The sequence below is a fragment of the Pseudopodoces humilis genome, chromosome 16, assembly GCF_049639895.1.
Source record: "Pseudopodoces humilis isolate 2021_Gansu_Grassland_sample_001 chromosome 16, ASM4963989v1, whole genome shotgun sequence".
In the NCBI taxonomy this organism is placed as follows: Eukaryota; Metazoa; Chordata; class Aves; order Passeriformes; family Paridae; genus Pseudopodoces; species Pseudopodoces humilis.
In genome coordinates this window covers 543438-569249 of record NC_142215.1, presented here as the reverse complement: position 1 = coordinate 569249, position 25812 = coordinate 543438, and the positions used below count along the sequence as shown (strand labels likewise).

Here is a 25812-nt window from a genome sequence, read left to right as displayed (position 1 = left end):
TGACAATTGTGAGTCTTGGTCTGGAGTTGTTCGGTGCAATAATGGAATCACAGAATCCTGGAATGGTTTGGGTTGGAAGGGACCTTAAGGCTCATCCAGTGCCACCCCAGCCATGGCAGGGACACGTCCCACTGTCCCAGGGTGTCCCAGCCCCAGTGTCCAGCCTGGCCTTGGGCACTGCCAGGGATCCAGGGACAGCCCCAGCTGCTCTGAGCACTGTGCCAGGGCTGCCCACCCTGCCAGGGAACAATTCCCTCCCAATATTCTCCTATCCCTGTCCTCTGGCAGTGGGAGCCATTCCCTGTGTCCTGTCCCTCCAGACCCTGAGCTTTGCCCCTGCTCCTTCCCCATCTCCAGAGCCTCTCTGACCCCTGCAGCTCCAAGGGAGTGCAGAGGTGGCTGTGGTCAGCTCCTCTGACCTGCCCAGCAGCACAGGCTCTATAATTACTCCCTGGAATATCTGCCTCAAGCCAGAAGTTGTGTGCTGGAACTGAAGGAGGCTCTGTCTAATGAGCCTGTCCCTGGAAGTCAGCAGTAATTAATGTGCATCACCCTGCAGGTTCCCACCTCCTCTTAATAGGCTGAAATTCTATCCTCTGGTTATAATTGCAAATTATGGTTAAAATTTTACATGCCTGGGAGTCGGGAAGCTGGATGCTCCAGCTTATTCCCCTGTGGGTACACGTGGGGATGTTGCTGAGATGGTTCCAGCCCCTCCTTTCACTCCTGGCCCTCTTACATTTGACTTCCACCCTCGTCACCCTCTTCTCCTCCCTTGTCCCCTTCTCTTTCTCACTTTGTCTCCTCCTTTCCTCACCTTTCTTTGCCTCCTTTTCTGTGTCTGAGGGGCAGCATCTGAGCCTAAATAACTGCAACTCTTTGACCTCATTTGGCTGGAGGAGACAGCTCAGCTGCTGCTCCCGACGTTCCCCGTGGCCATCAGTGCCCAGCTGAGGGTGAAGGATGCACAAACTCTCTCTCAGCTGATGGCAGAACGCTCCCGCTGCTGCACCCGCTGCAAAATCTCCTGCCTGGAACCAGGCTGCAGTGCTGGAACTGGCCTGGGGCCAGTGCTGAGCCCTCGACCGTTGCCATAGTGTTAGAACTATTCATTCTTGTAGGAAAATATTGCACAAAGAGGTGACAGACATTTATTCCAGATCCAGGGCAGGCTGATGGGGAGCAGCTCGGTGGCTGGATGCCATCGCCAGGTGAGCCTCTCTCGAGAAGAGGTTCAGTCTTCTTTCCCAAATCTTTTCACCAAAAACCAGTAATTAAGGAATAAGAGAGAATCCGGGCTTTGTTCCTGCCGATGCTCCGTGCACGGGAAGCTGGGAGCAAACGTGAGGTGGTGAATGATGGGTCAGGAGAGCTCCCAGGGACGGTTCCAGCTGCCCTGCAAGGCTGATGGCAATGCTGACAGCGCTGTTGACCACTCGAATTACGGGCAAGCCCTGGGAGCTGGGCCCCACTCTGACATCTCTGCCGGCCAGCGCTGGCTGGTGTCAGAGCTCAGAGCTGAGGACAGCGGGTTTATATAATTTCAGATGTAGATACCTGCTGAAAGGCAAAGCAGAGCTGACAGCCCCGCTCCCGCCTCTGGGAAATGCCAAATGTGTCCAAACACAGCAGGCTGCACTCAAACAAGGAGCGCTCCCGAGAGCAGAGGGCTGTGCTTTGGTCATTTCAGCACAAGAAGTAGTTACTGATTACAACATTTGCATAATTGAGAGATGAACAGCCCTCCTTTACCCCTGTGGCCGCTGGCCGGGGTCTCCAGCCAGGCCCCCGAGCCTGGGCCCTGCTCCAGCCTGTCCTGGACAACACCCTCATGTCGTTCTCCACACCTCACCTGCACCTGCTTGGCTCTGAACGCTCCAGCTGCCCGTGGGTGACGTGTTGTAAGGGATGGCAAACACGTGGATTACGTACAGAATAGATAATCAATGGTATTTTCTATTGAAAGCACAGAACCACGGAATCATGGAAGGGTTTGGGTCGGTGGGGACCTTAAATCTCATCTTGTCCCACCTCCTGCCATGGGCAGGGACACCTTCCACCATCCCAGGCTGCTCCAAGCCCTGGCCAGGACGGGGAACATTTGAAGGGATCCGGCAGCCACAACTTCTGTGGGCAGCCCGTGCAACTCTCTGAGTGAAATTTAACCTGCTGGAAAACAAACACGGCTAAGAATTCACTTTACATTTGGAAAGCTGCATTTTGAATTTTTTTAGCTCAAAACTGCAAGCGACAGAGAATCCAAATCGGGAGAATTTGTAGGATTTACAGTATAAATTATTAAAAGGGAAAGAAAAAGACGTTACTCACAAAAAGTGCATTCTTGTCGATCAAAGCTGCAAACAGAGAGTACTTTTATAAAGGCATCTGCCAGCCTTTGATATGCTCTGTGGAAACCTTGTCAGGTATTTTGAGAGTGGAACGTGGAGCTGTCGGGCTCCAGTGCTGTTCCCTGTCTCGAGGACAAGGCAGAGGCAGCACAGGGGGGTGAGCTCAGCCCAGGGGCTCCTGTGCTGCCTCAGCGAGCGGCTCTAGGAAAAAAAAAAAATGCAGAAAGCTGGAACCTGAACAAAATCGTTCCCTGGGTGGAGGAACAAAGTGGCAGCGGCGCCGTGGCCCAGGCAGAGGCTCGGCACAGCCGGGCTGCTGTGAATGTGCTGCTCATTAAAGTGCTCAGCTGCTGAAAGCAGCACCTGCCAGCGCCCAGGATCCCATTCTCCAGCAGCAGCTCAGCTGGTTCAGAAGGGGAGCTCGGAGGCAGATGAACAATTTATGCAGAGTGGGATCCATGACAAAGTAGCAGCTACTTTGGTGAATACAAGCATCTTTGTACAAGTGCCCAGATGGTTCAGGAGCGGGGCCGTGGCTGTGAAAAGCGCCCTTGTTGTTGCAGGCTCGGCAGCACGCCCCTGACAACGTGCCGTGGTCTGGGAGCTGCAGGATCCCACACAGGACACGTCCCCGGCTCTGCTGGCAGTTTTTCTGCAGGATAATGTCCTTCCCATGGCATCCCCACTGCTGCAGCCCCACCGTGCAACGCCGTGTTCCCCCTCTGTCCTTTGCAGCACCTTGCCCTGCTGGACACTCAGAGAGCCAAGCCTTGTCCTCAGGGACACGTGGGGCTGTGGGCTTGAGGGGCACACAGGGGTGTCCAGCCCCACAGCCAGCCTGCCTGGGGATGGGGTGACAGCCTGGGAGAGACCCATCTCTCATCACCCATCATGAGATAACCTTGAACCGGAGGATCCTGATGGATCCCAACCCCACTCACCAGGAGAGCCCCTGGCCTGAGAGCAGCTGTCCTTCCCGTGGGGGCTGGAAAGACGTGCAGGGAGAGCCCCTGCCCTGCAGCCAGGAGTGATCTGGAGGGGCTGGTGGGAACAGCTGGGGAAGGTGAGGAACATGGCTCTGTGAATCACCTTTCTGGTTGGGAAAGTCGGAGCAGAGAGAGTTTGGGGAGAGGCTGGACAGCTGTGGCCCATGGAGGCTGCTGCTCCTGGGGGGGAGGATGGAGCTGCACTGCAGCCCGGCAATGCAGCCGAGGGGACAGAGGCGAGGCTCCAGGAGAAGAGGAGCTGAGGCAGGAAGGTGCAGTGGGAACAGGGCCTGTGGTGCCGTGAGACAGACTGGGGACAGCTTAACACAGGTCCTCACTGTGGTTTGGTTTGGGGATTTGTCGGTGTGTGTGGAGCCAGAGAGGTGTGGGGAGCACTGCTGAACCTCTTTGGTGGGGGATGGCTGTGGGGACTGGGACACCCAGGCAGGGGAAGGGCTGGGGCTGGAGACAGAAGCCTTCAGGGTGCTGGCTGGATTCCCATCCTCTCTGGGCACTGCTGATGCTGCCACCAGGTATTTCAGTGCCCCAGAGCAGCACCAGCCGCATCCCAGCAGCACTGATGGCTCTTAGAGTCCATTTTCTCCAAAAGCCGGAGATTTAAAGGTTCCCCTCCATGACAAATGAACACTAAGGGACAAGCTCACATCCTGGGGGCCACGCTGGCACTTTGGCTGGCTCTGCTGGAAGGGCCGCGGCGGATGCCAGCCCTCCATGAGGATCCAGCCTGGTAAGGGAATTGGGCTCTGACAAGAGAGCTGGGCACGGGCCGGTGCTTCGGCAGGGACTGTGGGCCGGCTGGGTCACGCCCAGTCACCTGCCGACCTTGGGGACACGGAGTCCCCGGGGCAGCCCCCGCCCCTCTGATCGGGGGGTCTGGCTCGCCCCCCCTGCCTCGGGTCCGACCCTGCTCGGCATCACCGGCGGTGCCCGGTGCCCCGCGGTGCCCAAACCGGGGCCGCCCCTGTGCCCCGAGCCGCTGCCCCCGCTGCGGGGGAGCCCCGGCCGGGCTCGGGGAGCGGCCGGAGGATCGGACCCGGTGTCCGCGGTGCCTCCCCCCGCTCCCCTCCCGCGCGGGGCTCCCGGCGGAGGCGGCGGGGCCGTGCCGCCCGTGCCGCATTGGTTTGCGGCGGAGCCCGTCACCGCCGCCGCGCCGAGATTGGCCCCCGCAGCGACCCCCGGGCCCGGCCTCCTCCCCGCCCGCCGAGCGCCGCGGCCCGGGCAGGGCACGGGCACGGGCACCGCGCTCCGCTCCGCTCCGAGCCGCCCGCAGCGGGGGCAGGACCGGGCCGAGCCGGGCGGGGGGGCGCGCCCAGAGCCCCTCCCCGCACCGCCCCGCACCGCCCCGCACCGCCCCGCACCGCCCCGCACCGCCCCGCACCGCGCCGGCAGCGGGATGTGAGGCACGGCTCCGCCGGCAGCGCCCGCCGCCCCGCGCCCCGGGAAGATGCTGAGCAGGTGGATGAGTGGCAGCAGCAGGAACCTGGACCGCGAGTACAACTGCACCGTGCGGCTGCTGGACGACAGCGAGTACACCTGCACCATCCAGGTCAGCCTCCGCGGCACCGGCACCGCGGCCGCGCTGCCCCCGCAGCCGCCCGGCCCCGGCAGACAAAAGGACGGAGCGGCGGGGGCGGCCCCGGTGCTGCCCCGCGCCGCCAACAAAGGCGGCCCCCCCGCTCCCGCCGCCCGCCTCCCCCCGGCTCTCGGGCGGGGACCGGAGCCGCGGCTGCCGGCGGCGGGGAGAGCCCCGGGGGTGACCCCCGCAGCCGCGGAGGGGTGCGGGGATGGCGCCGAGAGCCGCCCGCCTGCCCCCGGCGCCGCGATGCCCGCAGCACCCGGAGCGCCGCCGGAGCCGGAGCGGGGCACGGGCTGCCCGGCACGGCCGCCTCGGGGCCGGGGGAGCCGCGGCCGTGCCCCGCGGAGCCGCTCGGTGCGCGGGGGCCGCGAGCAGCGCGGGGAGGACGTGGGTGCCAAGTGGGGTACGGGGGATGCGGCGGGCGGGGATGCGCGGGGACCCGCGGGGCAGGGATGCTGCGGGGCAGGGATGCGCGGGGATGCTGCTGGCAGGGACCGACCCTCCCGGCCCCGCCGCAGCCGGGTGCCCGCTCTGCCTCCCCCGTTAGCGCCCGGCTCGCCGTGATGAGCGCTCGGGTTTTGTAATCGTCCGGAGCGGCGGGGGCGGGCGCGCATCCGCCGCCCCCCGCGCCCCCGTGCCGGGAGGGACCGGGACCGGGAGCCGGAGCCGTGCTGGGGCCGTCGCCCCTCGGCCGGTGTCCCCGCGCCGCCAGGACTGCCAGGGGCATCGCTCAGCGCGCAGATGTCGTGGGATGCGTCGTATTGCTGAAAACTAGGGAAACGCACTCCCGGGCTCCGCTGGAGCGACTCCCGTACCGGGACCGTGTGACCGGGGGCTGAGAGAAGCATCCCCGGCTCCGGCTGCTCCTCCGCTTCATCCCTGCCATCGGCATCATCCTCGCAAGGGAGCTCACCGAGAGCTGCGCGGAGCCGCACGCGCGGGGATTGCTGCTGGAGGCGGCTGGCCCCAGCCCAGCCCGTGGGCGATGGAAAATTCGGGGCAGAGTTTTGAGTAAAGGTGACTCAACACGTCAATAGCAACATCTCCCTGCGCGGGGCCCGCAGCTCTCCCTGCCCTGCGATGCCGAGGAGGGGTGCACATCCCTTCATTTACAGGCACAAACCTGCTCCTGCCGACAGTGCCAAAGGACGGTTACCAGGGGTGCTGCGGGCTATGGGAGGCACCGTCATTTCGGCTTAAACAGTCTAAAATCGATAAATAGGGTGATTTGTGCAAATACCGCCGAAGAATGGTGGTAACGCCGCCGGTCCCCGCTCACCTCCCCCGCCGGGGTTGTAAAGTGTGACCCAGTAAACAGCTCCAACAGCAGCCCGGTTTATTTTGCATAAGCCAAACTAATTCGTCTCTCAGAGGTTGTTTTTAATACTAATTAAATGGGAAACTGTAGTTTGGGAGAGAAAGTGTGGGCAGAGCGGTTCAGAAAAATCTGGATTTTCTGCCCTTAAGACAATTTGACAAGGTGTCGTCATTTTGCATGTCAGTTTTTTTAAAGAGGAAATACTACTTGGTCCCATATTCCGGCTGGTATTTTATGTGTAGCATAGTAAACACGGATTCCTGGTATTTAGCATGCACGACCTGAGGGATGAAGAATTTGCTCCTGCTACCCTGACAAGCAAGGTTACCCCACTTAAATGTTTGCTCTCGCTCGCTTTCGTGCTGCCTTATAAGCCAAGTATTTATAGTCCATGCGAAATTAGGGAGAACATAGCAGGAATGTGTAATGTCTCGCAAGTGAGGAAGCCGTCACCGCGCAGGCTGCGAGCGCTGAATGAGTTTTGAAGGTCATTCCCTCACGAGCGCAGAGATTTCACATCTTGCCGAGATCCACGGTGTCTCCTCAGCCAGGCTGGTTCTGCGCCTGTTGGATGTGATTTATGCCTTTCTATTTTTGCTGGAACCCGGAGAAGCCGGCCGGAGCTCGCCGTGCCGGGGATGCGGAGCCGCGCCTGCAACTTTGTGCCCGAGGTTCTGCTGCTGTGGCCGTGTGTCCTCCCTGGCAGCAGGGCTGAGGATGGGCTCGGTGCCCTCCCTAGAGCCCGGCCTGTCTGACGGGTCAGCTGGCTTCACCGCTGGGGAGGAGGAAGCAGCACTGGAGGCAGAGCTAGTTTTTAAGAAGGTTTATTTACATTTCAGATGATGGCATCGGTTAAATCTGTCAGAAAATTAACCTCTGCCTGCGCTCGATGAAGGTGTGTGAGTAGGGGTTTGGTGCTGCCAAATCATACCTGAGCATTCTGCTTCTAAATAAAACCCTTTTTATTTGATTTTCCAAGGTTTGCTTTGTTCATATTCCCCTATGAACGAGCAGTTCATTGTCTGAGCTGGGATTCATCCTTCCTCCTTTTCCCCCGGATTTTCACTCCCATCCCAGCAGGCAGAGGAGCCTGGAGGACTCGTCAGTGGGGCCCCGGGTGCTGTCAGGGGACAGAGGTGCCACGGGCACAGGGAGTGGGGTGCAGGGGGTCGGGGCAGGGGGTTGGCCCCTCCATGAACCTTTCATTGTGAGGTGTTTCTGTGAGTTCCAGTGCTTGCTGCTTGGGGGAGATCCTGTCCCAGCACCTGTCTGGGTCAGTCTGTGTGTGCCAGCGAGCAGGGCTGGGCCCTCAGCCCTGCCAGGACCCGGGGCTCTCAGCCCTGCCAGGACCCGGGGCTCTCAGCCCTGCCAGGACCCGGGGCTCTCAGCCCTGCCAGGACCCGGGGCTCTCAGCCCTGCCAGGACCCAGGGCTCTCAGCCCTGCCAGGACCCGGGGCTCTCAGCCCTGCCAGGACCCGGGGCTCTCAGCCCTGCCAGGACCCGGGGCTCTCAGCCCTGCCAGGACCTGGGGCTCTCAGCCCTGCCAGGACCCGGGGCTCTCAGCCCTGCCAGGACCCGGGGCTCTCAGCCCTGCCAGGACCCGGGGCTCTCAGCCCTGCCAGGACCCGGGGCTCTCAGCCCTGCCAGGACCTGGGGCTCTCAGCCCTGCCAGGACCTGGGGCTCTCAGCCCTGCCAGGACCCGGGGCTCTCAGCCCTGCCAGGACCCAGGGCCTGGCAGCACTGTGTGAACAGGAAGATGTTGGGTTTTGCCTGGGAAAAGCTGATGTTTAAGGGTCCCCCAGGCCACGGAGGCAGCTCTTAAGGCAATAAATGTTTGTGTGTGGGGTCCCTCAGGTGTGAGCAGTGCCATCCCTGCCCCACGTGCTGGCTGTCACCTGCGGCCGTGGGGACACTGCTCGGGGCTGGCACTGTCCCCAGCGTGTCCCCAGCGATCGGGGGCTCCCAGAGGGGGGCAGCCGTTCCTGAAGGCGTTCGCTCATCTCCGTGCTGAGGGGCTGCTCCAGCTGTTTCATTTTAATGTTTGAAGTGTGTTAAATGTGTTCAATTTTGTTTGATGTGTGTTTAATTTGAGCGTCACCCCCGTGTCTCCAGGAGGGACCGGCGCAGGCTCCTGGCAGTGGCGAGAGCTCCCAAACACCAGCAGTGCTGTGGTTTGCTGTGAGCCAGTTCCTTGTCTGAGGAAATGATTTAAATTCTTCACTGCGGTGTCAGTGGTGGCATAAAAGGCTCGAAATAATTAACGATTTGCCGTTGCTGGATGCATCAAGCATTTTCCTGGAAAGACGGTGGAGTTTTCTTTCAAACCCCAATAGAACAACGGGAACGTGGAGATGTGAGAAAATAAATATATGGTTTCTTAGATGCCGAATGTAAGAACTTCTTTGCCTAAGATTGGGAAGAAATGAAAGCGAGCTCCTGGCTGCCCTCTGGGACAAAGCCCCTGCTTCCCTCTTGGAGCAGCAAGTTCTTTAGGATCCCTGACAGGATCATTAATATCAGGCAGCAGCACAAAGGGGAGCTGGGGGTTTGTGGCAGTGAAGGTTATTTGTTCATTAGCTTTTTATCTTCGGAGAGTTTCCAATTGCTTTTCCCGGGAAGTAGGTTAGGAGAGCGCGGTTCCGCAGGCTCCGAGCCCGAGCACGGGCAGCGCTCTGGGGGGCCAGGGCACAGGGCAGGGGCTCTGTGCCGAGCTGGTGGTGCCTGTCTGTCTGTCTGTCTGTCTGTCTGTATGTCTGTCTGTCTGTCTGTCTGCCTCTCTGCCTGTCTGTCTGCCTGTCTGTCTGTCTGTCTGTCTGTCTGCCTGTCTGCCTCTCTGTCTGTCTGTCTGTCTGTCTGTCTGTCTGCCTCTCTGCCTGTCTGTCTGTCTGTCTGTCTGCCTGCCTGTCTGTATGTCTGTCTGTCTGTCTGTCTGTATGTCTGTCTGTCTGTCTGTCTGTCTGCCTGCCTCTCTGTATGTCTGTCTGTCTGTCTGTCTGTCTGTCTGTCTGCCTGTCTGTCTGTCTGTCTGCCTGTCTGTCTGTCTGTCTGTCTGTCTGCCTGTCTGCCTCTCTGTCTGTCTGTCTGTCTGTCTGTCTGCCTGTCTGTCTGTCTGTCTGCCTCTCTGTCTGTCTGTCTGCCTGTCTGTCTGTCTGTCTGTCTGTCTGTCTGTATGTCTGTCTGTCTGTCTGTCTGCCTGCCTGTCTGTCTGTCTGTCTGTCTGTCTGTCTGCCTGTCTGTCTGTCTGCCTGTCTGTCTGTCTGTCTGTCTGTCTGTCTGTCTGCCTGTCTGTCTGTCTGTCTGTCTGTCTGCCTGTCTGTCTGTCTGTCTGTCTGTCTGTCTGTCTGTCTGTCTGCCTGTCTGTCTGTCTGTCTGTCTGTCTGTCTGTCTGCCTGCCTGCCTGCCTGCCTGTCTGTATGTCTGTCTGTCTGTCTGCCTGTCTGTCTGTCTGCCTGCCTGTCTGTCTGTCTGTCTGTCTGTCTGTCTGTCTGCCTGCCTCTCTGTATGTCTGTCTGTCTGTCTGCCTGCCTGTCTGTCTGTCTGTCTGCCTGTCTGCCTCTCTGTCTGTCTGTCTGCCTGTCTGTCTGCCTGTCTGTCTGTCTGCCTGTCTGTCTGTCTGTCTGTCTGTCTGTCTGCCTGTCTGCCTGTCTGTCTGTCTGTCTGTCTGCCTGTCTGTCTGCCCCACAGCCCTCCCTTCCCTCCACAGCTGGAGCCGGAGTGCGGGGATGGGGACCGGGGCCAAAATATTGTCAGAAATTGGGGGATTCGGGGGAATCCCAGAATTGGGGGGATGCGGGTCTCACTCAGGGTCCCACTCAGGGTCGCACTGAGGGTCCCACTGAGGGTCCCACTCAGGGTCCCACTCAGGGTCTCACTCAGGGTCACACTCAGGGTCTCACTCAGGGTCTCACTCAGGGTCACACTCAGGGTCACACTCAGGGTCAGCAGCGCAGTTCAAGCCCCCCGAGCACCCCCCTCTCTCTCGTGGTCCCCCCGGCCGGGGCAGCGGCTCCCAGGGAGGCTGAAAGCGTCACCTCAGCTTTGCTGTTGGCTGTTGGAAGTGATGTTTTTATTCATAGCCTGGGAAATGTGTTTGCAGCAGAAAGGCGTCGTTGTGGCTCAGCTGTGGTTCTGTGAGCTGCCGGGACAGCTCCTTCGCCCCTGGCTCCAGCATTTGCATCCACTCGGCTTCATGGGCTCGGGAGGAAACTGCCTGAAATGCACAATGAGTTTGAAGGGAAAACAGCAGTCAAAGCAGAGCACTTCATCTCCTTTTCTTCTTAAATTAATCTCCAAAAGATACAGAAGGCAGCTGAGGAAAACATCCACTAAATGCCTGCTGAAAATGGGGGACAATATTCACATTTCAGTGGGAGCAGAACCCCGAGTTGTTTTGCAAACCCGTGGAAAATATTTCCATTGCTGTTCTTCCCCCGCCAGCCGAAATGTCTGTTTTCTGTTCACTTCTCATACCTGTTTTACAACGTTACCTGCTGTGAACCCGCCGGCTATTCCCCCCTCAGGAGCCAATTTCCTGACAGAACTACTTTGCTTATCACCTTCCTGTGGAAGATGCTGAAGGCAAACACAGAGCCGGAGTCAGATAGAGATGTAGATGTCCTCACGCTCGTGCCCACACACGGAGATGCCGTTGGAGAGAGATGTGCACCACGGCACAGGAAAAAGGAATTTGCTCCTTTTGTCGTGTCAGAATTAGGTAACGTGCAGCAGGAGGCTTTTTTTGAGGCATCTGGGGAATTCTGAAAGTGCCGTGAGCAGCCCACTTATTTTTAATTTGTGAGTCAGTCTCCGGGAGCCCAGAGGGATCGTGGACACGGGGGTGACGTCGATGGGCACGTGCTGGCAGCCCAGGAGCACACGAGGCCTTGGGGTGCCCCGTGCAGGAGCAGAGGCACTGAAAGCTCCTGAGATCCTCTCTGACCTGGCACATCTGTTTGGGCACCTCACAGCTGGCTCCTCCTGGAAGCTGTGCGGGCAGCGAGACCCCGACTGAGACACCACCAGTGCTGGAGATGCTCTCAGTCTGTGGAAACTCCTCCCAGCTCGTGCCAGGGTGGGGTTTGCTCCGGGGTGTGGGGCAGAATCCTGGAGTGCTCTGGGTTGGGAGGGACCTCAAAGCCCCTGCAGTGCCCCCCTGCCATGGCAGGGACACCTTCCCCTGTCCCAGGGTGTCCCAGCCCCAGTGTCCAGCCTGGCCTTGGGCACTGCCAGGGATCCAGGGGCAGCCCCAGCTGCTCTGGGCACTGTGCCAGGGTTTTGCCACTTGGCTCGGGGGTGGCTCCGTGATGAACCCTTTGTGTTCCGGGGTGGCTTGTGCTTATTTTTGTCTGGTGTCACATGTCACTGAGAAGGCTGGGAACGAGCCAAACAAGGGGCTGCTGTGAGGGAAGTGCTGGGGTTTATTTGCCATCAGTTTTGGGGTCAGGCTGGGGACTGTGGCAGAGCCCTGGATGCTGCCACTGCCATCAGCCACTTGTTTGTGACCCCAAGAGACATTTTCCTTGTGCTCCAGCCCCTGCCAGCAGAGCTCTGCCAGCTGCTGCCCGGGCCCAGGAGAAAGGCAAACCCATCGTCCTTGGCCACCACAGGCAGGAATCCACGCTTGGAGCACTTCTGCCCAGATCCTGGAGATCAGCTCCTTCCTCTTCAGAAATCATTTGGAAGCGAGTTTCCTTCCAGAGGGCAGGGCTGGATGGGATGTTGGGCAGGAATTGTTCCCTGGGAGGGGGCCAGGCCCTGGCACAGGTGCCCAGAGCAGCTGGGGCTGCCCCTGGAATGCCCAAGGCCAGGGCTGGGAGCAGCCTGGGACAGTGGGAGGTGTCCCTGTCATGGCAGGGGTGGCCCTGGATGATCATTAAGGATCCCTTCCAACCCAAACCATTCTGGGATTTGCAAACAATGCCTGGTCCCGAGGGTCTGATGTTTTTCCTGGGAAGGGCCGGGGCAGGTGTGGGAATGGCATCAGGTGATGGTGGAGAAAAGCTTTTTTTTTTCCCTAAGCAAAACCAGGATTTCTGTAAATGTTCAGGACTGATCCGATGGGATCCTGGGGACCAGCTGGGCATTTTGTCCCTCCTGCATTGGCCTTTTAAAGCTGCAGGTCCTGCTCTGCCCTTAATTACACTTGGGCATTAATTACCCTCCAAGCACATCACCTTTACTGCTGCTGTTGTCTTTGCCCGCTGAAGTGACTTGGCAGCTGAAATTTCACGAGGAACTTGGTTAATTGTGCACACCCAGGACACAAGATGCCATTGTGCTTCCTCCAGCTTGTTATCTGGGAGGGGCTTGGGGCTAAAATCCAGGAAAATGTGATTTTCCTTGGAAAGCCAGCGGCTGTTGTGGCTGATCTGGGGTTCTGTGTGAGCCCTGGCTGGGGCAGGGCTGTGCTTCAAACCACGGCTCCAGCTCCGTGTGTCACTCCTGCAGGAGCCTCCTCATGGAAACCAGGGAGGGTTTGTTTTCCCGAGCTGTCTCTCCTTGGTCCTGGCCAGGAAAGCTGATGTAAATGGAAGCAGCTCCTCTCAGACGAGCTGAAACCCCTCCTGGCTCCTCATGGAGCACTTTGCCTTGGGGAAACAGAAGGGTTGGGAGGTTCCCCCTGGAGAGGCGCGGGCCCTGCAAGGCTCAGAGCCATCGCTGATGGTTTTGATGGTTTGATCAGAATAATTTTGCCATCCTTTCTTTGGCTGTTTGAGCCAGGAGCCTCCCCCCGCTCCCCCCGGAGCCACGAGGAGCCCGAGTCCCATTTTCCTGTCCTGGCAGTGCCAGCTCTCTGCACTGGCACTGGAAATTCAGGGTTCACATGGATTTCAGTCTTTCCTATCTGGCAGTGACAAACACGAGCCCTGGCTCCTGAGCAGGGACAAAGCCCTGGGCTGGCTCAGGAGGAGGGCCCAGGTGAGCCAGGCCCTGGCAGGTTCTGGTGTCTCACCAGACACTCAGGGTGCTTTTTCTCCATGATTATTAACAGCAGCTTCCACAGCCAGCCAGGCCTCAGCTCGTTAATGTGGGATGTCAGGATCTGATCAATGCTGCAGCCCAAAATAGAATATTTTGGCTGCATGTCTGTTGCCAAAGACTTTCATTACAGTGGCATATCTGTCACATCGATGAGGGGCTTGTGTTTTTCAGAGGGTTTACAGTGGCTGCTTCGTGTTGGCTCTTACCCTGGAACACAGGCTGGCATCCCAAAGGAAATATCCATCCAGCTGCCTATAGGGGATTTTTATTTAATAAAAAATGACAAAAATTGAGGCAGCCCTTGCAGAGATGGAAAGAGGCTTTAAGAATGTATAGATCAGGTAGCAATTGCAGCTATCCCTTATACACTTAACTCATGGAATGGGCAGTGTATTGGGACTGGGGGAAAAAAGCCGGAATCCAATAGACTTAGGTTTGAAAAATAATAAATTTGCTGAGCAGGTTCTTTTCATGAATCGATCTAGTTCTCATTAGCCTTGCACTGTATAGTTTGCTGACTAATATTTCTGGCTTGCAAGTAAAAATGTCTTTCCAAAGGAAATACGGAATGAGAACAGAGTGTTTTTGGGACCTGAAAACCTGGAGTCCCTGGGGCCATTGGAAAAGAAGAGATGTGAGGGCAGCAGGAACACAGGAGCAGAGCTGGGGTTGGAGTGGCAGTGGAACAGGAGCAGGGCAGAGGGGGTGGGATGGGATCATTCCTGCTGTGCCAGCCCGTCCCCCTCCATCTGTACAGGGACACTCGTGGCCCCACAGGACTGAGCCTTGGCTCCAGCCCTTGCCTGGTTCTGTCAGCCCTCCTGCCCCAGGGGCTCTCTTGGACCAAGTCCCTGCCGAAACCTCAGTGATCCTGAGCTCTTCCTCAATATTTAGGTTCTTCTCCTAAACCCAAAGAGACTTTTCTCCCTCTGCCCCGTGTCACTGCTGTCCCTCCTTTCTCCAGCATTATTCCCTGTGTGCTCGCAGCCTGGCTCTGTTCCCATGTGCAGGTTGATGTAAATTGTGTGATGCAAACCAGGGAATGGTTCCCCAGCCTGTCACCACTCCTTGGGAGCGCTTCCTTGAGCACATGACGGGGCTTTTTTCTGCCTGTGGCTTCTGCGTTGGTGACAGATTTCTTCATGTGGGGCTTGGATGGAGCCGAGGGTGTTTGGGGCTGTGCCGGGAGCTCAGCAGGGCTGTGGCCTGTCCCAGCCCCAGCAGGAGCACATCCCCTCCATGGAGCCCCAGCTCCACAGCTGCCCTTTCTTCTGGGTGGGAGATGAATCCAGCGGAGCAGACGACAGAGGCAGGGTCCTGCCCGGCTCCGGGGGTGCTGCCTGCAGCCAGCAGTGCCACCCGGCCCTGGCAATGTCCCCTGGAACTGCACAGACCCACAGCCACCAGGCTGAGGCTTTTCTCAGAGCCACGGAGAGGAGAGCGCTCCTATTTCCATAGGGCTTTGTAATTAAGCCAGGGAATTTTGTTCCGGGATGTCAGTGAGTGTAATGGGGAGCGCTGGCTCAGGCGGCTCGGGCTGATTCCGTGTGGAACTCCTGTGGGCGGTGTGTAATTCCCTGCTCCGCTGGGCTCTTCCCAAGACGTGTTTTTGGGACACAGTTAATCTGTGCAGGAGCTGATGGGTCCTGCTCGTGCCCTGGGGGAGAGCAGGGAGCGCTGAGGGAGCTTCCCTCACTTGTAGCTGCTGCTCACACAGAGACTGTCCATTCCCTGCCCCTGTGTGCTGCTCCTCCTCGTCCTGAGGAGAATCCCCACGGCCTGGGGTGGCAGTGGCTGGGAGTGTCACCTGCAGCAGGGACAGCCTGTGCTGGCAGTGGCTGGGAGTGTCACCTGCAGCAGGGACAGCCTGTGCTGGCAGTGGCTGGGAGTGTCACCTGCAGCAGGGACAGCCCCAGGGTGGTGGCAGTGGCTGGGAGTGTCACCTGCAGCAGGGACAGCCTGGGGTGGCAGTGGCTGGGAGTGTCACCTGCAGCAGGGACAGCCCCAGGGTGGTGGCAGTGGCTCGGTGGTGCCCGTGGGACACACGGGAGGGTGGGGAGGGGGCTCAGCCGGGCCGGGCTCTGGCACCCTGTGCAGTCCCTGTGGGATGTGGATAAAAAGCCACATGAGGGGCTCCAGCCGTGGCTCCTGTGCGGGCCGGGGGCTCCATCCAGCAGCCCGGAGCAGGGCTGACCCCACACACACCCCCTGAGCCGGTCCTGTCGCTCCGTTCCGAGCATTTCCACGGACAGAGCGGAGAAGCCCCCGGCGAGTGCGGCTGGAAGGGAATTGCGGCACGGCATTGCCACGGAACAGAGGAGCGGGGCTGGTGACAGGCAGGGGACACTGCCACCGCCTGCCAGGTGCCCTCGTCCCCTCTGCCCCGTCACCTGAGGCAGCTCCTGGCTGCTGAGGGTCCGTGTGCCAGGACAGGAACAATTCCCATTCCCGCTGTTTGCTCAGGGCCCAGGCAAAGGAATTACGGCGCTGCGCGGCCGCTGCGCTCTTCCAGGTGAGCAGCCTGGCATGAAAGGAGCCCTGCACGGAGCAGGCTGAGTGCTTATGGCTTCTTTCAGGTGTGATTGGGAAAAAAATCCTCTGATAAAGCCCAGAGCCAGCAGAGATGGTTCTGTAAGTGCTGCAATTATCCTGCAATTCACCGGGACAGCCAGCGAGCCACGGGGATCGGCATCCTGGCCAAGGGACGGCTGAGGGGCACTGGAGCTTGTACAGAACACACTCAGCCCCTTCAAATATTTATGGCCTTGCAATCCATACACATTTGGAGCGTGTTTGACATCCTCCTGCTCTGCTCCTGTTTGTGGAGAGGCTCTGGAGAGCATCTGCCCGGCCCCGGGGGCGGCTGCACTGACCGGGGGTCGTGGGGGGCACCTTTGTGCCTGGGACCTGGGAAGGCTCCGTGCAGTCCTGGAGAGCTCCTTGGTGTGAGGAGGGGCCTTGCACAGCGCTCTGGGCACTGCTGGAGCCCCAGGGATGGGGAGAGGGCTGGGGAGAGGGGTGGGATGCAGGCTGGGATGAGGATTGGGATGAGGATTGGGATGAGGACTGGGATGCAGGCTGGGATGAGGACTGGGATGAGGGCTGGGATGAAGATTGGGATGCAGGCCGGGATGAGGACTGGGATGCAGGCTGGGATGAGGATTGGGGTGCAGGCTGGGATGAGGATTGGGATGAGGATTGGGATGAGGGATTGGATGAGGGCTGGGATGAAGATTGGGATGCAGGCTGGGATGAGGACTGGGATGAGGACTGGGATGAGGACTGGGATGCAGGCTGGGATGAGGATTGGGATGAGGATTGGGATGCAGGCTGGGATGCAGGCTGGGATGAGGACTGGGATGAGGATTGGGATGCAGGCTGGGATGAGGGATGGGATGAGGGATGGGATGAGGGCTGGGATCGGGATACCTGCGGGTGCTGGCTGCACGAGGAGGGCTCCCACCTGTCCTTGCTCACGCCGCTGGAATTGTGGCAGGATGCACCCGAGGTGGGGCTGGACCTGGGGCCAGGTGGGCAGGGCTGTCCCCCCTGCTCGGAAGGGACAGGAACGGGTTTTTAGCAAAAAGAAAGTCAGCTGTAACAGGCCGGTTGCTTTCCTGCCGGAGGGACAATCCTTGTCGGTCTGGCACCTTTTACTCCAGCGGGATAAAAATAGAGCGCGATTTCCAGGCAGCAGCCGCACATCCTGCGGTCCTAACGAGCTCTTAAGGTAATTACCTGTGGTGGGAGAGAGCTGGAGAGGGCGTGCTCGCCTGACAAAGGGAGCGCTTGCAAGAAATGGCTCTGAGAAAGGGCAGCCGGGGCTGAGGGAGACTCGGGAGAGCTGGAGAGGGGTTTGGGACAAGGGATGGAGGGACAGGACCCAGGGAATGGCTCCCAGTGCCAGAGGGCAGGGATGGATGGGATACTGGCAGGAATTGCTCCCTGGCAGGGTGGGCAGGCCCTTTGCCCTGTGCCAGGGCCTCGCTCAGCTCACAGGGAAGAGTTTGTTGTAAAAGAATATTTGAATCTATTTAATTTCTTCAAGGCCTTATATTAAAGTGCTGTTCCATAGCTGGGGGTTCTCCCAACTGGGATTATGGTCTCGGCTGAGGCAGTGCCCCGTGCCACCCTCTGCCAAGCCCTGCCCTACCAGATGTCCTGGGCATCCTCACCCTGGCCAGCCCTTGCTGCTGGGCAGGCTGGACCCACCTTTTCCCACCGAGGCTTTGCCCTCTCTGGGTCAATAAATAATCCCTCGGAGCACTGTGTCGCCTCCCAGCTCTGTAAATCAGATTTCCCTCTTGCAGAATATCCAGTGCTTGCATGAAACAGGTAAATTACATCTCCCGCTGCTCCGTCTTCGTAACGAATTCGATACCATCTTAAGAACATAAACCACGAGAGTGCTTTTGTCTGCCTCGATTTGCCTTTGTGCAGCAGAGGGGCCGATCTCCGGAGCCTTTCCCGTGTAATCCCGAGTTTCCTCACGGCAGCCTGCGGAGCGTTTCCCCAGCTCCATTTACAATTAGGGATTTGTGTAGCTGCAGCTCCCAGCCCTGAGCTGGAACCCCGGTGTTCCCTCACCCTGCCAGGGCTGCCCTCATCTGAGAGCTCCTCCAGAGGCACCCAAAGCCACCCTGTGCCGCTGCTGTGCCACAGCTTCCAGCCAGACTGCAGGGAATGGCAGGGAATTCCTGCCAGGACTGCAGGGGATCGGCACCGGGGGCGGTGTCACCTGTCCTGGGTGGTGCTGCACAGATCTGGGACCAGGGGAGGAGATGTCACCTGTCCTGGGTGGTGCTGCACAGATCTGGGACCAGGGGAGGAGATGTCACCTGTCCTGGGTGGCACTGCAGGGAACTGGGACCAGAGGATTTTATCTTTTAATTGGTTAACACCATGTTCCATCACCCTGGCTGGTGTGGGATTTTCACTGTAATTAATACTAATGAACATGTCTCCTGGAGAGGGCTCTGGAAAGCTTTTCATGCAGTGCTGTTTTGTCCCTGAGTTCCACCAGACCCCAAAAACACGGCCTGCCCACACTCTGGTGTGCAGAGGCACCGGGCCACGGGTGCTGGTGGCACCCAGAGCTCGGTGTCCCTGCGTGGGGCTGGGTTTGGGGGAGCTGTGGGGAAAGGTCTCCCTGAGGAACATCTCTCATGGGCAGAGCTGAGCACCCAGCGATGCCAGGGAAGATCCGAACTCCAGCTGCCAGGCAGAGCTGCTCTCCCTCTCCATCCCCTCTGCACATTCCAGACATGGGATCTGCACTGACCCTGCAGCCACCTGAGCTCCTCAGTGCCTCAGAGTGACAAACCTTGGGGGTTTCTAAAGCTCAGGGATGTGTGATACAGGGGGTGGCTCGGTCTCTGCTCTGCCTGACAGCTGGGAATGGATCTGTCCTCAGGCTGTGGCTGCAGGGCAGTAGTGCTGGGACGGGGGATGCAGGGGAAGGGACCCAGCCGTGCCTCTCAGCCCTGCCTGGTGCAGCAGCCCCGTGAGGGATCCTCACTGCAGGGCTGGGAACTGCCCTCGGCTCCGGCAGCAGCACCTGGAGCTGCTGGAGCGAGTCTGGAGGAGGCCACGGAGCTGCTCCTGAACCCCTGTGAGGCAGGGCTGGGAGAGCTGGGGGTGCTCACCTGGAGCAGAGACAGCTCCAGGGAGAGCTCAGAGCCCCTGCCAGGGCCAAAGGGAAACTCTGGACTACTTATCCTAATGCTGTGGAGCTGCAGTGGGTAGGAAGAGCATCCATGCTGCAGTGCATCTCCTTCAGAGGCTCACAGCAGCAGCCTGGGGTTGCAGCTTTTTCCTGCTTTGTCAGCAGTGGTGTCTCCTTGGGCAGAGCTGCAGCTCCCAGCAGTTTTCTGGGGGGATCAAAGGCCCTTTTCCAAGCACTGCCACAGGACTGAGATGGCCCATGGTGTGTGAGCAGGTGGATCACCCCTCTCTGAGGTCAGGGATGAGGAAGCTCCTTACCCTGATTTCCCTGTCCCATCTGTGTGTGCATGTAAATCACTCTTCATGGTTCTGGTGGGACAAATAACACACCAGAGAGAGATAATGTGTAATCAGAGTGTTTATTTTGGGTTAAAATAATCAGAGAATCAGGAATGGTTTGAGTTGGGAGGGTCCTTGAAGGTCACCCCACTGCACCCCTGCCATGGCAGGGACACCTTCCTCTCTCCCAGCCTGGCCTGGGACATTGCCAGGGATGGAAGTGAGCAGCCACGAGCTGGTGCAACAAATCTGTGTGCACACAAATCACTGCAACTCACACACTTCCCCTAAGCCCACAAGCGTCCCACAGGTTTAATTCCATTTGTCTTCCCCCCGAAGCATCCCTTTCCTTTGGCAGGGATGTGCTAATCCCATGTGAAGCCCACTGTGCTGTGAGTGAGTGGAACAGACAGGCAGAGCCTTTCTGCATTCCACCGGAGCCTTGTGCACACGCCGAGTGTGATCTCAGACACGATCCCGGGGCTGCTGCCAGCCATGAGGGGCACGGGGAGAGCTTCCCTCCCTCGGGGAGAAAGCACAGCCCTCGTCCAGTTTGGGGTCTGCTCTGCTCTGAGTGCTCTGCTGTCATGCAGCTGGTCCGGGTGGAGTGTTTGAGGTGGGATTTTTAACAGCTCCTGGAGCCCGGGAGCTGGCCTGTGGCAGTGCTGGGACATCTGGGGAGGGGCTGGGGCTGGGGTCACCCTGCTCTGCTGGAAGGGGACCCGTGGTGTGTGTGTGTGTGTGTGTGTGTGTGTGTGTGTGTGTGTGTGCACTCTGTGTGTGTGTGTGTGTCTGTGTGTGTGTGTGTGTGTGTGTGTGTGTGTGTGTGTGTGTGCACTCTGTGTGTGTGTGTGTGTGTGTGTGTGTGCACTCTGTGTGTGTGTGTGTGTGTGTGTGTGTGTGTGTGTGTGTGTGTGTGTGTGTGTGTGTGTGTGTGTGTGTGTGTGTGCACTGTGTGTGTGTGTGTGTGTGTGCACTGTGTGTGTGTGTGTGTGTGTGTGTGTGTGTGTGTGCACTGTGTGTGTGTGTGTGTGTGTGTGTGTGTGTGCACTCTGTGTGTGTGTGTGTGTGTGTGTGTGTGTGCACTCTGTGTGTGTGTGTGTGTGTGTGTGCACTCTGTGTGTGTGTGTGTGTGTGTGTGTGCACTCTGTGTGTGTGTGTGTGTGTGTGTGTGTGTGTGCACTCTGTGTGTGTGTGTGTGTGTGTGTGTGTGTGTGTGTGTGCACTCTGTGTGTGTGTGTGTGTGTGTGTGTGTGTGTGTGTGTGTGTGTGTGTGTGTGTGTGTGCACTCTGTGTGTGTGTGTGTGTGTGTGTGTGTGTGTGCACTCTGTGTGTGTGTGTGTGTGTGTGCACTCTGTGTGTGTGTGTGTGTGTGTGTGTGTGTGTGTGCACTCTGTGTGTGTGTGTGTGTGTGTGTGTGTGTGCACTCTGTGTGTGTGTGTGTGTGTGTGTGTGCACTCTGTGTGTGTGTGTGTGTGTGTGTGTGTGTGCACTCTGTGTGTGTGTGTGTGTGTGTGTGTGTGTGCACTCTGTGTGTGTGTGTGTGTGTGTGTGTGTGTGTGTGTGCACTCTGTGTGTGTGTGTGTGTGTGTGTGTGCACTCTGTGTGTGTGTGTGTGTGTGTGTGCACTCTGTGTGTGTGTGTGTGTGTGTGTGTGTGTGCACTCTGTGTGTGTGTGTGTGTGTGTGTGTGTGCACTCTGTGTGTGTGTGTGTGTGTGTGTGTGTGTGTGCACTCTGTGTGTGTGTGTGTGTGTGTGTGTGTGTGTGCACTCTGTGTGTGTGTGTGTGTGTGTGTGTGTGTGTGTGTGTGCGCTCTGTGTGTGTGTGTGTGTGTGTGTGTGTGTGCACTCTGTGTGTGTGTGTGTGTGTGTGCGCTCTGTGTGTGTGTGTGTGTGTGTGTGTGTGTGTGTGTGTGCACTCTGTGTGTGTGTGTGTGTGTGTGTGTGTGTGTGTGTGCACTCTGTGTGTGTGTGTGTGTGTGTGTGCACTCTGTGTGTGTGTGTGTGTGTGTGTGTGCACTCTGTGTGTGTGTGTGTGTGTGTGTGTGTGCACTCTGTGTGTGTGTGTGTGTGTGTGTGTGTGTGCACTCTGTGTGTGTGTGTGTGTGTGTGTGTGTGTGTGTGTGTGCACTCTGTGTGTGTGTGTGCACTCTGTGTGTGTGTGTGTGTGTGTGTGTGTGTGTGTGTGCACTCTGTGTGTGTGTGTGTGTGTGTGTGTGTGTGTGTGTGTGTGTGTGTGTGTGTGTGTGCACTCTGTGTGTGTGTGTGTGTGTGTGTGTGTGTGTGTGTGTGTGCACTCTGTGTGTGTGTGTGTGTGTGTGTGTGTGTGTGTGTGCACTCTGTGTGTGTGTGTGTGTGTGTGTGTGTGTGTGTGTGTGTGTGTGTGTGTGTGTGTGCACTCTGTGTGTGTGTGTGTGTGTGTGTGTGCACTCTGTGTGTGTGTGTGTGTGTGTGTGCACTCTGTGTGTGTGTGTGTGTGTGTGTGTGTGTGTGTGCACTCTGTGTGTGTGTGTGTGTGTGTGTGCACTCTGTGTGTGTGTGTGTGTGTGTGTGCACTCTGTGTGTGTGTGTGTGTGTGTGTGCACTCTGTGTGTGTGTCTGTGTGTGTGCACTCTGTGTGTGTGTGTGTGTGTGTGTGTGTGTGCACTCTGTGTGTGTGTGTGTGTGTGTGTTTGTGTTCAGGACCCCTGAGCAGAGTCCCCAGCACTGCTGAGCCCCAGGGTCAGCACCCAGGACACGGCAGCAGCGATGCCCAGATGGGTGCCCACAGCAGCAGCAAACTCAGCTGAACCCTCCCAGCTCCGGTGTTTTCTGAGCCCCAGCAGGGCTGGGCTGGGCTGAGCTGAGCTGGGCTGGGCTGGGTTGGGCTGGGCTGGGCTGGGCTGGGCTGGGCTGGGCTGGGCTGGGCTGGACAGGGCTGGGCTGGACAGGACTGGGCTGGGCTGGGCTGGGCTGGGCTGGGCTGGACAGGGCTGGGCTGGGCTGGGCTGGGCTGGGCTGGACAGGGCTGGGCTGGGCTGGACAGGGCTGGGCTGGGCTGGACAGGGCTGGGCTGGGCTGGACAGGGCTGGGCTGGGCTGGGCTGGGCTGAGCTGGGCTGGGCTGGGCTGGGCTGGGCTGGGCTGGACAGGGCTGGGCTGGGCTGGGCTGGGCTGGGCTGGGCTGGGCTGGCTGCAGGTCCCAGCAATGCCAGGTCCTGCAGGCTCGGTGGAACAGTCAAGGTTTAGGAACTCGGGCAAAGCATTCTCAGGAGCTCCTGGAGGGTAAAGGGCTGTCAGCCCAGATAAATATTAGAGCAGCAAAGAGAGGAAGGAGAAAGCAGAGTGAGCAGGAAGAGAAGAGAGATGAGGAGATTGCTGCAATTTGTGGGCCCTTGGGACAGTGCCTGAGAGCCGTGATCACATCCCAGCGAGCTCACAAACACTCCTCCCATCTCTGGCAGCCCAGCACGGTGAAATGTTGCTGTGGTGCACGGTCAGGCTGCCTGGGGCAGTTCTGCCTCGCACTGTCCCCAGCCCCGGGGCCTCTGGCACCACTGCTGGCCCTGGGGAGGTGCTGGGCTGCCCTGGGAGGCTCCAGCAGAGATTTTCCAGAGCTCTTCCTGGGGTGCTCCCCGCAGCCGAGCGGGGCAGGGTTACAGCAGTGACCTGCTGGCAGGCTGGCCATGGTCCCGTGCTCCTGGCAGGGACACCAGGGCTCCCTGGCACAGGGGCCCACTGCCCCAAACGTGTTTGGAGCCCTCCCCTGGGTGCAGCAGCCCTGCTGGAGCAGGGAACGCTCCCTCTCTGCCTTCCTGAAGAGGGACAGCGTGAAATGAGGAGTTAACAAGCTTCTGCATCACCAGCAGCAGCTTGAATCATTAAGCCTGAAATAATTTTAATTGGATTCGGGACTCACAAGAGATTTTTTTGTGGCGTGGAGGAGCTGGACCAGTTTCTCATCTACCACCAGCCATCAGAGCAGGGGAGAGAGGAGAGACCCTGCTTGGCTTCAGGTGTGTCTGGATCCTGAGGTGTTGAATCTATCTCAGCACCAAACTGGGTTTAAAGACAGAGAGATAAATATTTTCTTTGCCTTGGAGTGGATTAACCTCCCTTGGAAAGCTCAAAGTTGTTTTAAGTGCTTGACAGGAACTCTCCAGTTTATTGCAGTGACAAGCTCCTGCCACCTGCTGCCATGGCCCAAAGGTGGGAATCTGGGGAGGAGGAACCCCCAGCTCTTGGGGGTGGTTTGGGGGTAAGAATTCTGTTAATCATTCGGTGTGTCCCAATTAAAAATGAGGCATTTGTCTGTGCAAATGGATGGTGGATCTGTGGCCCTCGCCCACACAGGCTTTCCAGGGAATGTGTCTTCACAGCGCATGGGCTCTCTCAAACGAGCCAGGAATGAATCAAACCGAGGTGATTCAGTGCAGCCACTGCACAGAGAGGTGAGCTAAAACATAAACATTACAAATTCAATTTAAATAGAGCACCCTGGTGGCATTTGCAGCCGGGTGCGTGGCAGCCCCCGACCCCACATCCCCTGGCTAAGGAGAGCCAGGGGTGCTGCAGAATTAGTGGGGTTACAACAGGACAGGGAATTCCTCTGGCCACAGCCTGACAGGGCTGGGGATGGTTTGCTTCCAGCACAGGAGTAACCAGGGGGTGTTTTAAAATGTAGACAGAAAAGTCCCAGAGGGCATCAGAGATTTAACTGTGTTTGAGGAGGATTCAGGTGCACAAACAGCACTTGGTATTTGCTCCATGGTCTTACTCCTTGTTGAGATTGGATGGTGGTTATAGAATCCTGGAATTGCAGAATCCTCGAGTGCTTTGGGTTGGGAGGGACCTTAAAGCCCACCCAGCCCCACCCTGCCATGGCAGGGACACCTTCCCCTGTCCCAGGGTGTCCCAGCCCCAGTGTCCAGCCTGGCCTTGGGCACTGCCAGGGATTCAGGGGCAGCCACAGCTGCTCTGGGCACCCTGTGCCAGGGCTGCCCACCCTGCCAGGGAAGGATTCATGTCCTGGCATAGGGAGAGGAATGGGCAGTGTCCTGGAAGGTTAAAACCCCAGGTGCTCTGGACCATGAGAGGTTTTGGAGCTGTGCAGGGTGGGAGCAAGGAGCGATTCCAGGAGTGGGACAGGGCAGGGGGGCTGTGGGGAGCAGGGGCAGGGCAGGAAGGGTGGGCTGGCAGGGAGAACAGCAGGGAACGCAGTCCCAGGCTGAGCGAGGTGCCAGCCCTGCCCTGCCCTGCCCTTGTGCCCGGGCCCTCTCCACGGGCGTGTGGCCAGCGGCTTTCGAGGAATCACCGCCACACCTGTGGTGCCACCTGCCCGTCCTGCCCACACCGAGGGACAGCAGAGAGGGCAGCAAGGGACAAACACAGGGTGGGAAACCGCTGCAGTTTGTCCCGAGAGCCCCGGTGTCCCCAGCCAGCCCTCGGCAGGACAGCACACAGGAGAGGAGAACACACAGAAGAGCACACAGGAGAACACACAGGAGAGGAGAACACACAGGAGAGGAGAACACACAGGAGAGGAGAACACACAGGAGAACACACAGGAGAGCACACAGAAGAGCACACAGGAGAGGAGAACACACAGGAGAGGAGAGCACACAGAAGAGCACACAGGAGAGGAGAACACACAGGAGAACACACAGAAGAACACACAGAAGAACACACAGAAGAACACACAGGAGAGGAGAACACACAGGAGAACACACAGAAGAACACACAGAAGAACACACAGAAGAACACACAGGAGAGGAGAACACACAGAAGAACACACAGAAGAACACACAGGAGAGCACACAGAAGAACACACAGAAGAACACACAGAAGAGCACACAGGAGAGGAGAACACACAGGAGAGCACACAGAAGAACACACAGAAGAACACACAGGAGAGGAGAACACACAGGAGAACACACAGGAGAACACACAGAAGAGCACACAGGAGAGGAGAACACACAGAAGAACACACAGGAGAGGAGAACACACAGAAGAACACACAGAAGAGCACACAGGAGAGGAGAACACACAGGAGAACACACAGAAGAACACACAGGAGAGCACACAGGAGAGGAGAACACACAGAAGAACACACAGAAGAACACACAGGAGAGGAGAACACACAGGAGAACACACAGAAGAACACACAGGAGAGCACACAGAAGAGGAGAACACACAGGAGAGCACACAGGAGAGGAGAACACACAGGAGAGGAGAACACACAGAAGAACACACAGGAGAGCACACAGGAGAACACACAGGAGAGCACACAGAAGAACACACAGAAGAACACACAGGAGAGCACACAGGAGAGGAGAACACACAGGAGAGGAGAACACACAGAAGAACACACAGAAGAGCACACAGGAGAGCACACAGAAGAGCACACAGGAGAGCACACAGAAGAACACACAGAAGAACACACAGGAGAGCACACAGGAGAGCACACAGGAGAGCACACAGGAGAGCACACAGAAGAACACACAGAAGAACACACAGAAGAACACACAGGAGAGCACACAGGAGAACACACAGGAGAGGAGAACACACAGAAGAACACACAGAAGAGCACACAGAAGAGGA

The 25812-nt window shown here is 58.1% G+C and overlaps 1 protein-coding gene across 2 annotated transcripts in view; it reads left to right on the top strand.

Moving 5' to 3' along the window:
• The first annotated feature begins 4750 nt into the window (after positions 1-4750).
• Positions 4751-25812, top strand: part of FRMD5 (FERM domain containing 5) — a 67712-nt gene continuing 46650 nt past the window's right edge. For both annotated transcript variants that reach the window (XM_088063374.1, XM_014251062.2), the window contains exon 1: positions 4751-4901. In XM_088063374.1, coding sequence (XP_087919500.1) covers positions 4800-4901 — 102 coding nt within the window. In that variant the 5' untranslated portion in view covers positions 4751-4799. The remainder of the gene's footprint in view (positions 4902-25812) is intronic.